This window comes from Typha latifolia, chromosome 7, assembly GCF_019914945.1.
Source record: "Typha latifolia isolate L0001 chromosome 7, TyphaL0001v2, whole genome shotgun sequence".
Taxonomy (NCBI): domain Eukaryota; kingdom Viridiplantae; phylum Streptophyta; class Magnoliopsida; order Poales; family Typhaceae; genus Typha; species Typha latifolia.
This window is the reverse complement of record NC_133092.1, coordinates 11,338,858-11,353,967: the sequence shown is the minus strand read 5'-3', so window position 1 is coordinate 11,353,967 and position 15,110 is coordinate 11,338,858. Positions and strand designations below refer to the sequence as shown.

The 15,110-nt window shown below is 34.0% G+C and overlaps 1 protein-coding gene across 1 annotated transcript; it reads right to left on the bottom strand.

Annotated features, from left to right (window-relative positions):
* Positions 1-1,049: 1,049 nt before the first annotated feature.
* On the bottom strand, positions 1,050-13,662 carry LOC140792837 (uncharacterized). Its single transcript, XM_073144057.1, is given in 18 exon segments — positions 1,050-1,740; positions 3,885-3,964; positions 4,125-4,278; positions 4,457-4,548; positions 4,550-4,591; positions 4,677-4,794; positions 4,880-4,998; positions 5,242-5,355; positions 6,865-6,948; positions 7,113-7,192; positions 7,299-7,353; positions 7,601-7,668; positions 7,762-7,806; positions 9,413-9,524; positions 10,522-10,636; positions 10,722-10,791; positions 10,856-10,946; positions 13,507-13,662. Coding segments are annotated over 18 exon segments (1,686 nt in total). The 3' UTR covers positions 1,050-1,649.
* Between the last annotated feature and the right edge of the window lie 1,448 nt (positions 13,663-15,110).

The window sequence follows — 15,110 nt, the reverse complement described above, 5'->3', positions numbered from 1 at the left end:
TTAATTTTGAGTCTATATTTTTTATTAGACATAATCATTAGGTTTGACCCGTCCAAACCTGGCCTAAACCCGCCTAGTTTTAATTGGGCTAAACCCAACCCAAGCTCGATTTAGGCCCGATCGGACTCGAGCCCGAGATGGTAATGGGCTAAGCCTTTGTGCTCCCAACCCACCCGAAAGTGTGATCCACTACACTCATCTATGGCTAAACCTATAATACATATATATTCCTATAATTTTTTTAGTCCCATATTGGATATTTAGTAAATTATATATTAATATATAAGTATGTTTCCATGAAAGATAACTAAGATATTTTTATATAAAACCATTAAACTCAACTCAACAAGATATACTATTTTTTATATTTAATTCATTATATTAGACCCATTGTATCCAACCTAAGCTTAAATTGAAATCATTTCAATTGGAGCTAATTTCGAAACTCAAGCCTTGGCCGTCCGCCACCCTCTAACGACCACCGCAACGTATAATTATAATTCTATCCCATTTTGACCTTAATTCACTATTTTATTTTTTAACTTTCCATCCCGACCGCTAATTTACATAAAACCAAAACCATAAGAACCCTAACTTTCAAGTTTTTCATCCCAACTTTCGATTCACGTAAAACTAAAACCATGGAACCCTAACTTCTGAATCCACAATCATATAAATTTTCATAATTTTCTTACGTTTAAATCAGTCCAGATTTGATTCATAACATTTGTGAATAGTTTACAAGCTCAATTCAGCTTTAATATGCCAAATTTGAATTGTCTTTAATCTAACTAAATTCAAGCTTGATTTAAGTCAAAACTTAAATTCATCAAATTTGCATATGACACTTTTGACTTTGATTAAGCTTAAATGTGTTACTTAAAGAAATTTAATTATAACATTTCGAAGGTTACACAAACAAGAAAATTGTGAGTGTTATACGAAAAATTAAGAAAGAAAGAATCTCAACTGTAGGGCCATAGCAGATCCAAACCGTAGAAGAAAAGATCACAATATAAGGCCAAATAAGCATTAAATGAAGAAAAGAATTGATCTACGAACTAGCTAAATAAATCTTGAATAAAACAGGACTACACACGAAGAATAGAGGAAAATTTCTAAAATACAATGAAAGGGGTTAGACCTATGTCAGGCGGAATAAAGTAGAGAATGAAGAAATGCTTCAAATACTAATAGAAACTCACTAGACAGCAATTTGCGCCAATAAGTTACTATACAAAATTGCATCTTGAATAACAGCTTCTCCAAATAATAGGAGTAAGGTTGATGACATGCTGCCCTCAGATCGTTTAGAGAGGTAGAAATGTACTCGTCTTCCATGCTTTTAAGAAGAAAACACTACTTGCTGTTGTCAAGTGCTTCTGCAGTCTCCACGCAGCTAATAAGTTGCACGCCAATGACCATTCGAGTAGTTTCCTATAATTTGTGGTCATCACTTGATCCATTAGTGCCACCGACGATGAGTTTCATAAACCAGGAAATTCTGATTCCAGGTTTATATGGGTGCCTTTTTTTTTATCTCATCTCATCGAACAAATGGTCAGATAAATGAAGTGGTATGGGAGAACCACTTCCTGACATATAGCAGAAATTTATGATCCAAAGCTTCTTCAACTTGCTGCAATGCTTCAATATTGTATCACTTGGTCTTCTTTTTCCGGTTTTCTTTTCTTCTGGACAATTCGTGGACCTCGTTTGAAGACGGCTAGAACTTCAATGCTGCAGTATTATTCCATCCCATCATTTATAAGGTAGCTGGGTAAATTAAGCCTAAAGCTATATCATACAGCATCTGAATTAAGTGATATGAAACTCTTAGTGTATGAAAGTATCATCCACGAAACGAGCATGACAAAGTGCAAAACATGCAACCAAACAAATTTGATCCTTTAAAAGTTATTTGATTTTTACTGCAGATCATTTGGTTAAATTTATATGGCTGTCAGGTGCACAAAAATGGTGGCTTAAAGCTAGTCAAACCCTCAAAGCTTAGGGCAGTAGAAAAATGGATAGTAACAATAGTGAGAGGTTGTCCAGAAGAACTACCTTTTCCAGGAAAATGAGTGCTGCTGCTACAGTTAACAATTCAAGTAAATATCATAAATCTTGTGATTGTAGAAAAGAATAAATCAGCGAAGCAAGGAGAGGCCAACTACATCAACAATTAGTAAGGATTCAACATATCTGCTTAGATGTCTTCGAATCCAACCAACATTAGCATTGTAACATAACCTATCTGATTTGAGGTGGTATAAAGATTAAATTAATCAGCATGTTTTCCATGATTTCAGATGGTGTACCATATCATGACCTAAGCTGTTTCTCGACAGTATGGTGGTCATCTAAAAGCTTAACTCATGCTACAAGATTTACTGTTCATACATTCTAAATCCATCTCTTTTGTTTCCTTTTCTTACAGGAGTAACATACTCTTTCCAATCACTAAAAAGAAAAACAAAATGATTTGAGTTAGTATATTTAAGAATTGAAAGGCTCTCAACTGTATAAATACGATAAGTATACTCATATGACACCTTCATAATATTAGCCTTCTTCTTAAGTCAGTTAAAGCACAATCAATGATGAAAAGGCTCCAATAGATATGACAGTTTCTGAGGGGCTTTTGTCCTGACATCAGCTGACTACGAATTACAAAAAACTACATACATTAATCAAATCTTCTATATCTAACATAAATTCCATTGAAACCTTAAGAATTTCATATCTTCATTTGAACATTTTGGGTTATAGTTAGGGGTGAAAACGGGTCGGATTAACTCCGACCCGACCCACTATCCGATCCGATTCGGATCGGATTCGGATAAAAAATTTCTATCCGATTCGGATTCGGATTCGGATACGGATAGAATTTTAAAAAAAAATTCGGATACGGATTCGGATACGGGTCGGATATATTTTTCAGATTCGGATACGGATAGCGGATATCCGTTTATCCGCATATTTTTTTAAATGATTTACAGTTTTTAGTTTGCTTATTTAAATAGTAAGTATTAATATTATTACTAATAATACGTTATATATTATTTATAGAGATTAATTTCTCTAATTTTATATATTTAACATACAAAAAAATTATTTGTTATAAAACTCTTAATAATTTTGTGTTAATTATACTTAAATAAAATATTATAATTATTTTAAATTTAATCAATATCCGTTTAAGATCCGATCCTTTATCCGAAAATTATCCGTATCCGTTTAGTTAGGATATAGTTTTAAATTTTGCTATCCGTCTAATATCCGTATTCGAATCCGTATCCGAACTAAAAATACGGATCCGGATATGGGTTGAGCACTATCCGATCCGTATCCGATCCGTTTTCACCCCTAGTTATAGTTGAACAGTGTCTCATTCCCAATCTTGCATCTTCTCTACTAGCAGAAGACAAGAATCCTCTTATTGCCATCTTCCTACTCTCTATTCCCCCTTACTGTTCAATCATTCAATCACTGGGGGCTAACTACAGGAGGTTCTCCACCAATGTCCCTCCTTTCCACCTACCATACATATCTCCATCAACCAATGATCCTGGAACCATCATCCATCCTACAGACTCTTCCGCACATCCCTCTTATGTTTCCATTGGCAAAAAGGCAAAGGGTGGAGATGAGTTACCCACCATGAGTTCAAGATGGGAAAGAAAAGAGTGAGGGCAGAGGTAGATGAAGGAAATTCGGCCATGACAAGTAAATTCTTTCTGCAACAGGGTTAAACAATGGTGGACATCTTATGCAGCTGAAATGAAGCTCCAACGTGTCAAAAACACACACAATGGCTCAAAAAAGGTCTATATAGCAACCACAAGTAACTTTCTGTCCATATGAGTCCATGGAAATCATACCTCTGAGTGCCTGGAAAGAAGTTGAAAGCATGAGCTTTTTCCAAGTGCCATGCCTTGTTAGCTAGCAGTTTCTTGCAATCCTGTTAAAAGTTTGTTATAGCTAAAAGGATTGGATTATACAAAAGAGAATAAGAAATAAACTCTAACCAAAAAAGTTAATCTAATTAGAGCAGTCTTCCAAATAAAAACTAAATAAAAGTGATTAAATTGTTAATTTTACAATGTATTAACCAATAATACCTCCTTAAAGCTTTCCCATCCACAACTAATATAGATAAGTGTTGCAGGCCAAGTTTGACTATCTTCCCAGACAGTTGTGCTGTCAACATGAGCGGCTGCTTCCCTTGCACGCAAAATCCATGGCCTCTTTTCATCTTTCACCTTTAGGATAGAACTGAGTTCAGAAGAAAAAGGTTATCATTTAGAGAACTCAATGTCCTGATCTTTTGTTGGTTTGCCAATATGATAATTCTGCAACTAACTCAATTAAGACAATGGATGCATAAGGCAATTTAGGGAAAATCAAAAGAATAGGCATTTTCAAGTGATGAATCGAAACAGAAAATGCTCACCTTCCAGATGCCTTATTTGCCTTGGAAGCAGACAAAGCGACATTCCTTAAAGCATCTACAAGGGATGGGTGCAATCCTTTTCTAGGAGGATCCCACGATAACAACATCTGATCCTTCAAGCCAGTGAACAGGTTCCTGCAATCACGATGCACAAATTTCTCTTACATTCTAAAATATTTAGCTTAAAGTGTGTTCAAATACTTCTGAGTTTGGAACATACAAGTGAAGCATCTGTATTGTGCCAACTGATGCTGCAATCTAGTGTTCTTGGCAAACGGCTTGCTGACTTCTCAAAAGATACTTTTGACTCCTTGTTGATCTCCACACATTTCACTGACCTGAAGATAAGAGTTTGAAACTTCATGTTGCTAGAAAATAATCAGCAATAATATGGTCTCAGATAGAAAGTAACTTAGTACTTGCCTACATTTCCTCGTGGCAGCTACGGATAACCCAATAATACCAGCCCCAGAATACAAATCGACAAGAGATGAACCATGGGGAACATACTTTTGTAATTTCCGTAGTAAGGAATTAAAAGCCTGCAAGATTAAGAAAGCCCTCATTCAAAAGCATGTAGAGATACAGAATCTACATTTGGAATTCAACTTCTTGATTATAGACCTTTTTGCCAATTATATTGTTTTTAAATTTAGTACATTAAGAAGTACACACTATTGCTGTATTATAACCTAATAGTTTCATTCCATTCCTTTCTGTATTTGCAGTATGTAACATGTATGCAAATGATGCCCTTTTTCTTTGACTAAAACCCTTTAACAGACCTGAGTGTTTGCTTGGCCGAAGCTCGATGGATCCAGAGACACATCAATGCCTCCTAAATGTTCCCAGAAATCTCTGTCACCCAGGAGATGTCTCCATTTGTTTCCAAAGATTATCTATGAATGCAGTAGAATTCCATCAGCAAAACTGGTTACAAGGTTGTGAACAACAGTTGACCTTCACTATACAAATATTTTATCATTTTAATCTGGGTTGACAAGTGGTTTAATCTAGGTTGTTGAGTAGGGCCAATCAATCATTTTGAAACAAAACATTGACCTTCACAATACAAAACAGATGATAAGTTTATCTGTTTCAAAACTCAGGGATAAATTTAAAAGTTGGCCTAGCAGATGGGTTTAATTCGAAATAATTTATAGCATACAGATAGTTAACAAAGATCTGAAAAATCCCGTTAGAAAATTCAAAATTCTGAAGTCCAAATTTTCAAATAAAAATGTTCTAAAATTATATAAAAAAATCAAATTATCTCTAACTTGAATATAAAAATTCACAAAAATATGTACCAAAATGTTTGAGATTAAAATTTATTTAACTGAGCAAGTTTGTTTTAGGTGATGTGGATGCTATATTGGATGAGTCCAGATAAACCATTGTAGGAGATAGCAATATAATTTGACAACAGTTGCTAAGATGATGAGCAATTTCAGGTACACTTAGCAAAATGTCATATTTCATAATTTTCTCACTAGAACAGTCCACTTAATGAACTATTCACATCTTTGCATGTCTCGAGCTATGGACACCAAGAATCATTCACTCTATCAGTGACTTACATGAATTGAAGTTGTATCTCTAATGACAACTCTACTTGATGTAGTACACATGGCACCTACGTAGACTAGAAGTGGCATACTCAGGTAAATATGTGGGAACTAACATATTTGGGTACATCCCTCGTGCTCAGACCCATTTTGGTAGAAAGTATTTATGAGTATCTAAGTTCAATCATTCTATGTACTGCTTTGCAAACTTCGGTCACCTCATGCCTTCATCACTTTTAGGAACATTTGGATCTCCTAGGTAACCTCTAACATAATTATATACTAAAACATTTCTATGGAAATTAAAAAAACTAAAAAGATAGAACTACAATTATTTTAGTGCAAATCTCAAGTTTCTCATTTATTCAGATGTTAAACATAATATAGAAGACCAAGCTATCCACAATGCAGCCAAAATGAAAAAAAAAATGATAGTCAAATAAGTCACTTTATCTCATACTTCTAAAACCAGGGCATTACAAATTACAATGCATATCAAAAGGCAGGCATAGTATTACAAGGTTAGCAAAATTTACTAGTCCACAACTGCAGGTGATAGAAAAGATATGAATCGGCATTATAATTAACTCCCAAACATTCCATGTGCATACTGACTGTTGTTTAGGCTACAGAAAAGTAAATAAAAAAAAAATGTAAACTACAAAATACACAACCAGTTGGGCTACACAGAAGAAAATGACCATACATATCACCCTAAGTCAGAAATAAGCAGTATTGATATCAGCAGAAAACCATTTACATTTATTTACACCAACAATTCATATACGAGCACTGAAGGTCAAGGTTACTCTAAAGATCTCAAGTGACACTTTGACATACATTGCTCGTGGATGTTTGAAAGTTGGCCCATATTGAATGAATCAGATTGGTACCGCTGCTTGGTCCACCAGCTTTCCACAAGAACTGCGAAGCAACAAAATAGAGATGCCAGAGTAAATAAATCTATCAGGCAACTACTTAAGTGGACTATTCCACTGGTGCTTAATAAAGATAGGCAGGCTTACAAGTTATGAGATTAGTTATAAAAGATAGCATACAACATATATAAATGTAGTTCACTAACTTACATCTGATAAAGCATTCAACTTCTCAGAACCTGGGGAATGCTCATTTCTTGAATTCCAAACCAATGAAATTTGTACTTTCCTGGAAAGCAGATAATGGTTCTTTAGCATTTGACGCAACCACTTTTCCCCTATACAACTTAATGGGATAAAGTTAGCATTTACAAGCAGATTGTTTTCTGTCCTCACCTTTCTGGTATCGTTCTGCAACAGGAAGGGATGTGTTGTATGTTGTCACAGCCATCTGAAGCATTAGGACAAACAGCAATTCAATATCTGTCAAATGAATCATACACCTCACTATCTCATGGTTTGCATGATATGATATTTTAAAACTATCAAGGTGAATAAATGTTAACTACTTGATGAAGTAGGCACAATGAATGGAAACTAAATAGATATGAAAATCCTCAGGGCAAATAAGACAATAGTACAAATGATACTCATCTAGAAGTATAAAATGTCATATGCTGTGGAAAAATAGTACTAGCCTGTATGTATCTCAATTCACCCGTACCCAAGTCTTCGTCAAATGGCTGAATATCCAACTTAGAAATACCTATAAGAGAAGTATGAAGCATCAGAAACCAATAAATAAACAAACGAAATCAGTTCACACTTCTTTACTGGGAGGAACATATCAAGAGCATGCCTTGTTTTATGAGATCCACTGCAGTATTGATGCTTGGATGATGTGCTGCACCAAGAAAGACAATTAGTAGTTGCAGTATATATAGTACTCCAGAAACCAAATTCTGCAAAAAGCAGTTATTGCAAACAGCATACTCATAAAAACTATTAATTCTTAGGAACTGATCATATGGTACATATCATTGATTAAAACCTCAGAGCTTTATGAAAGAAAAATCTATGCTATCATGATTTTAGATGCAATATGGCAACCAGATAATAACAGAGCTTATATTTCTGTCTACCACAACAGGCCAACACCCTCTACATAGGTATGTTCTATAAATTATAATCTGGTGGAACCAACAAGGAGAAACATAAGGATTAGAAAGGCATGATATACAACAAAGACTGGAGAACCAAATTCTCACGAAAGACAGTTAAAGATGAATTCACTTCGTATAACTAGAAGCAAATTTTATAACATTATAACTATAAGAAACTAATAAAGAGCTAATTGCTTTGGACTAATATTGCAGAGTTGTTCATTGCACATGATTTATATTTTTTAAGTGTATAACAGAAGCATAACTGTAAGAAACTAATTTATCTCAGCTGGTTGCATGACATTGATTCTTCGTTTCAAAACAATAGAGGGATACGAAGAGCAATAATGGTCATGCCAACAAGTGTCACAACACTTGGCACAAAGAGCGCCACCATCGGCACGGCAAGTACCAATCAAAGACAGGGGTGTGCCGGTGGCTCACCCCATGCCGATCCTTGTTGGATCGGCATGGGTGCGTGTTAATCCGTCTTGACCGGGTGCGGGTCGCATGAGGTTCCAAATGTATTTTATTAATCTGAAATGGACTCATTAGAGTGGTAAATCTAATAAATTCTATAAGGCCTTTTTTTTATCGTGATAAACATGATATGCTATGTGGAGTCATTTTTTTTAGTTTTTCCTATTTCAATCATATTATATAGTAGTCAACCATAAATATTAATTATAATAAATATATTCAATCATATTATATGTTGAATAATATTTCTATTTGATTATTGCTATATCATTAATAAAATCAATTATTTACAAAAATAATCTGAATATAAAAGACTCTAATGTAGACTTTAATACATATATTTAAATAAAAAACCAAACATTGATGTATTGAATACCCAAAAACATCTTTAAATATACTAAAAATTTTATTAAAAATATGTCAAAAATAGACTATAACGTAGACTTTAATACATATATTCAAACAAAAAACCAAATAATGATGTATCGAAGACCCAAAAACATCTTTAAATATACTAGAAATTTTATTAAAAATATGTCAAAATATACCAATGCATGCATGGCCATCGCTAACAGAGAATGGAAATAACTTCTATCAATGATAACTCGAGTAATATTAGTTCTCATGAGCAAACAGTACGTGCTTATATAATAGACTAAGGCATAAATTTGAGTCACAATCAGAGGTTGAATTATTTGCATTCGTAAAACAATTAACCAAAAAAATCTAGAGAAGACAAAATTTCTACATAAGAAATGAAAAAAAAAAATGTTTGCGCCAAATTATAAGTCAGATATGAGGCATTTACCACTAATGAAAAGTTTGGAACAATTTATATAGAGACAGATACAAAGGTTGCTGCCTAACCTCTACATAGAGGAATATCGACAATGTTATGTGTTCCCTCTTGATATAATCCAATCAAGGGGCTTGCTGGTGTTCCACGTACCGCTAGCTTTGCTCGACATCTCCATTCCCACTGAAAAGGTCATGGATTGGAAGAAGAATACAAAGTGAAAGATAATTAGGAAAAAATCTTATTAAAGATAACTTCATCAAAGCTGTCCTTTGATGTCATTTTACTGGAAACATCTTCTCGTGCAGGATTGTGAACCACCTTTTTTCAATATTACTAATTTTTATCCTCAGTCATTGTGGGCATCAAAGTGGAAGCAATAAGGTCTCTGAGCAACGTACGACAAGCACAAAAACAGACTGGCAAATATCTGAACAATGAAATGAATTATTTTCCTCATTAAAACCATCTTCCTTCAAACGAAATGATTTTATTTGACTTCAGAACCTCCAAAACGGTCACCTACTTGACGCACAAAATATCCTTAGATTGCACATCCCTCTTTATGTGGTCTTATAATTACATCCCAAGCATCGAGAAACATACTTGTAATTCCTCAACCATGGTCTTGTGAATATCTTCCTTAGTCGCAAAGCAGTAGCATAATGAAACAATTTACTCTGTTCTTCTTTTAGTGTCAAACTTATACAGGATTCCACGGTCCTTCATTTCATAACTAATGATCAAGAAAGGAAAGCTCAAACATATATCTATTCCTAGTAAAGTACATCATGAAGGAAACTGAAACCAAAAAAAATTCTTACCTTCACACGGAAAGCAGGTTACCAAGCCTCAATTTTCACCATATAATGACAGAAAATCATTGCTTGGAAGATTTTCTCAATTTATTCCAAACTCTGCTGGTATATAGCCTCCTATTTAGCTCGCATTCTTTTATTCAGACATTTAACTCTTTCACTTCAATTTCAATTTCCTAAAGCTCTAGATTTTCCAACCCACAAGCATTATTCTGAAAATCTTCCAATATAACTTTCTAACTTTGACTTCCCAATGGGGGGACCGCGTGAAAACTCTCGTCCCACCACAAACGCATTGAAGCAGAAACAAAATTCAAGATTAATACTTTATTCAAGATATACGAGCTAATTGCAATACCTACCAATCTCCCACTATCAAAGGTGAAATCCGCGACGCCATGGTCGTCAAAGAACTTGCTTACTTCTTGTAGCACATGCGGACGATCCAGATTCCACTCGTGGGTGCAACCCGAGCAGCTACAAACAACATATAAGAAAAAACAAAACATGAAAAAAAATTCAAAAAAATTCCAACAGTGAGAGGGGGAGAGAGCAGGCTTACGATTCGAAGTGTTGGCATTCGAGAGGGGCACTGTTAGAGGAGGAGAGGGGTTGGGAGATTGGATTAGGTTCTTATACGGTCTATTCGGAGGTTTAGAGGTGGAAGGTGGAGTTCGACGGGTGGAGGTGGCCAACCGGGCCGTGACGAGCCGGCGGGAAGATCGCCACCGACATTTTCCGGTGCTCGGAGAGGAGATAAGCAGAGCTCGAAGTCCAGCAGTGGACACTGGAGGTATATCGAGATTATATTAAAGTTGGATATTTCGAGTTTTCCTTTTTGCATCTTACTACCTGCATGTTAACCTTTATTGTAAAGACCTCCTCAATTTGACATATTCGCAGATTGGCCTTCCTTTTCATTATATTATAAACTGTGAAATATCCTAGGCATACAAATTGGACAGGAACCACCACTCTAGTTCTAACTATTTGTGTTGGATATGATGAAATTTTTTCCTCCATTCATCTCTATTTTTTGCTTCTTTTATCCAATTCCATTCTTTGCAAGATAGTTTTATTTTCTTCTCCCTCTTAACAAATATATTATTATAGCTAAATTATATTTAGACTTCCTAAACTATGATTTATGATAAACTCGAGATAATTTTTTTATTAAAGAAAAGTGGGATTAATTTAAAACAGAGATAAGTTTGATACAGCAGTATATTTTCTATTTAATGTTTCTATTGCAAATTTATTTAGTTTCTCAATTTTCTACCAAATTCCCTTCTTTATTTAGTTTCTCAATTTATTGCAAATGTATTTTTCTAAAGGTAACAATATATTTTTAAAGAAAATAGTATCTTTTAAACCTAGAAAAATTAATATTCCTCTTTTTCTTTTTCTTTTTCACCAACATTCTATCTAAATAAACTTTCAATTTTAATCTTCATGAATTATATAGGGCTTATAAATCTACTAATTAACATTTTTTATATAATTTAATTTGTTACTCAAATAATACCTAAAGTTGTTATTAAATGGATATACATTTGTTGGATTATGATATTTAAAAATATATATGTTCAGTATTTTGTCGTATCTTTATCGTGTAAACTCGATCAATATTATTTTAGATATATTAAAAATAATATTCAATCCTCTCAAATTTTTTTTTTGACATAAGCATTTTCAAATTTGATCTTATTGGTGGCTAAGTATTTGTTAAAAAATAATAACTTATAAAACAATGTATATTTATTTAGATGTTTTCATTATATTTTTTTCTCATATAAATTTTAATTGATATTATTTTGGATATATTGAAAAGCTTATTAAGTTTTCTATATGTTCATTTCTTGTGAATACCTTCAAATTTGACTATTTTAAGACTAAACATTTATTAAAAAATAATAGCTTAAAAAATAACATAATCCATTAATAACACATGATTCATTATTAAATAATGGAATCAATTTTTATTCATTCATTTGCTTTTATCTTTCTAATATAAACTATAATCGGTATTATTTTATAAGCGTTATAAAAACTAATCCAGTCTGTTACAATTTAATTTCTCACAAATATTTTTAAATTTAACCATTTTGGAAGATAAGAAATTCATTCGAATATGGCTGCTTAAAAATAATATAATTATGTAATAATAATAATAATTATTATTATTATTAAGGGTTTTTCGATTAAGCGGAGTCATTGTTGAGCCAACTCAAGTTTGATTAGTTGAGCTAGGCTTGAATCTAATTTCGAGCTTAGTTTGATGACTCGATAAAACTCAATTAATAAATTAATATTTATATCATATAATATACAGTTAATTTAATTAAATATAAACTTTTAGATCAAGATTTAGGAATTTGTTTGTTTGGAGTTGGAACACAAAGCCCAAGGGTCCTCTCCATTTCTCACCGTCCATTTACATACAGATGATCAAATCAAGCCTAATTCAAGCTTGATTTGGAGCTCAATTAAACTTAAATTGTATATATTTAAATTTATTTATTGATCGACTATTTTAGACTCAATCTCAAAAACATGTATCAATTCAAATCAAGCCTAATTCAAACTTGATTTGGGCTCAATTTAGGCTTGAATTATATATATTTAAATTTATTTATTGATCGACTCGTTTAGACTCAATCTCGAAAATTGGGTCGAAATTAATTTGGAGCCAAGCTCGGTCGATTACACCCTCTTCTATCAGTTGCAGGTTATCGGATCCTTTGCCAATCCATGGAGTTGGCGTTAACGCGGAAGAGACAGCAATTCCGTAATATTAAAACGAGAGCGAGCTCGTAGTCAGAGGAAATCCAACAAGAGCTGAAGGAGAGCACAGCGATGTGAGCAAATTTTTGTTTCATTCTCTCCTTTTTTATTGGTTTTTGGTTCTCAATTCCGGTTTCTTTTTCTCCCTAATTTTGCTACGAAATTTTACAATGTTCGTGTTTTTCTTCCTCCAATTGTGGTCGTACTTATGTTCGTATAATTTTCTCTAAATTTCTTTGTTTAGCTCGGAGATTTGTGAGTTCTTTTACCTCTAATTCTTGTTCTCGTTATCTTGGATTTGAACCAGGAGGGCTTCGTCAATCGGCCGCCGACTCTGATGCCGACGAAGAAGCCGAGAAAAGAGCCTTCTCTTCAGGAAATCATCCAACATCAGATAATTTGAGTTCTTCCTCTCTTCTCATTGAATCTTCATAGATAGCCTATGGGAAGAGAAGAAAAGGAAGACAGTAGAAAACCAAGGAGATTTAGCTAGTGGGTTTGCTCGAAATAGGGTTTTGTGCGAAGGGAATGTGAGGAGAAGAGGAAGGAGGATCTTGAATTACCTTTGGTGTTCTTTGTAGCTGTTTACTGAACTGGGTTTTGGTTTTGAAGTTGATCGAGAGTGGGGAGAAGGAGAAATTGATGGAGCTCCTCGGGGAGAGACTCGCGAATGCAGCTGGAAGATGAAATGAAAGACCCTTTGCAGGTATGAGCCCCATCATTGATCATCTATTATATGGTCCTTGTAATACTGGTTGGTGGTATCGTTGACTTATCAGTGTAACAATTTGATAAGTAATTCAGTATTATCTAAGACATGGTTTGAAAGTTTTTTCCCGAGAGAAGGACATTAGTACCTGCTAAAGCATTAAAAACTAGGAAGAAGCCATTTGAGACATAAAACGTGCAAAATTGTTGATTTGATCTTTTGCTTCACTCCATTATCAGCTGAAAATGATCCATTGCAGTGCTAATGTTTCATTTTTCTGGAATTGTCAAAACTGAAATCAACTGAAGCTGAAAATTTTGTATGAACCAATCTTTATTTACTATTTGCATTGATGAACCAATCTATGGATCAACTCAAATTGAAATGGGAGCTCGACTTCAGAAAGGAAGTTATATAATTGCATATGGAAGCTTTAGATAGTAGCACCTTCTAAGTTGGTTGGTATTATATACTTGATGAACCTTCATAATTAGCAGCAAGAACCCTTCTATTTGAAGGTGTCTGTTTGGCTACACAGTGTTCATCTTTGTGATACCATTTGGGTAGGAAGAAACAAATTACTGTGTGATCTCCTAGGTTCTTGCATGAACAACAGCACTACCAATAATAAATAGAGTTTTTGGTCTCATGATTGTAAGATATTTGAATTTCTACATCTGATTACTATCCATCTCTCTTTTCATCTGCTTCAGTAATTACTGATTGGTATACATATACAACATGAACATAGTGTCCTGCCACAAATGCAGAATGATCAACCAGCATTGATGGAAACCATATTATTTACCATCCTTGGAAAGCTACCAGACCAAGCTCGTGGGAGACATTGGATCTCACAAGTTCTTTTTTAATATTTATGTTTGGATACTTAGCTTCTTCCACCTTAAATACAAACCTTTGTATATGCTTCACATAAAAGGATTCCATTTTGCAAGGTAGCCATTTTGGTCTGGGGAAGGCTTAAGATGCAGAAAACTAACCCATTTAGGGAAATGGTTTTTCTCTGACTTGTAGGAGCAAAAATGTTTGCAACCTTGAGTTTTTTCATCAAGTGGCATTGGCATCTACTCTCTTGTTTCGTGGGTTAATTAATCATATCTTCATGAAAAAATGAAATCTTAACATGTAACCAATAAATGGCCCATTTAGATTAACAATAGAAGCATTTTCTTGAACATAATCTAGTTTTTGCTCTATGAACTTGACAATATATTTGGCTAATTAACGTGCTCTTGACTTCCCACTAAACTATCAAGCTGCTTTTGGTTGAGTATGTCCATCAACATCCCAAACTGTGCATCTCCACATGGAAGACTCACCAACTAATAGGTGTCATTTTGAGAGTATGCATCTTCTCCTGCATTGCTGTCTTTGAGTTCTCATGGCAAATGCTTCCTAGAATGTTTTGGAGGAGTAATGAAGATAGAACTTGGATAA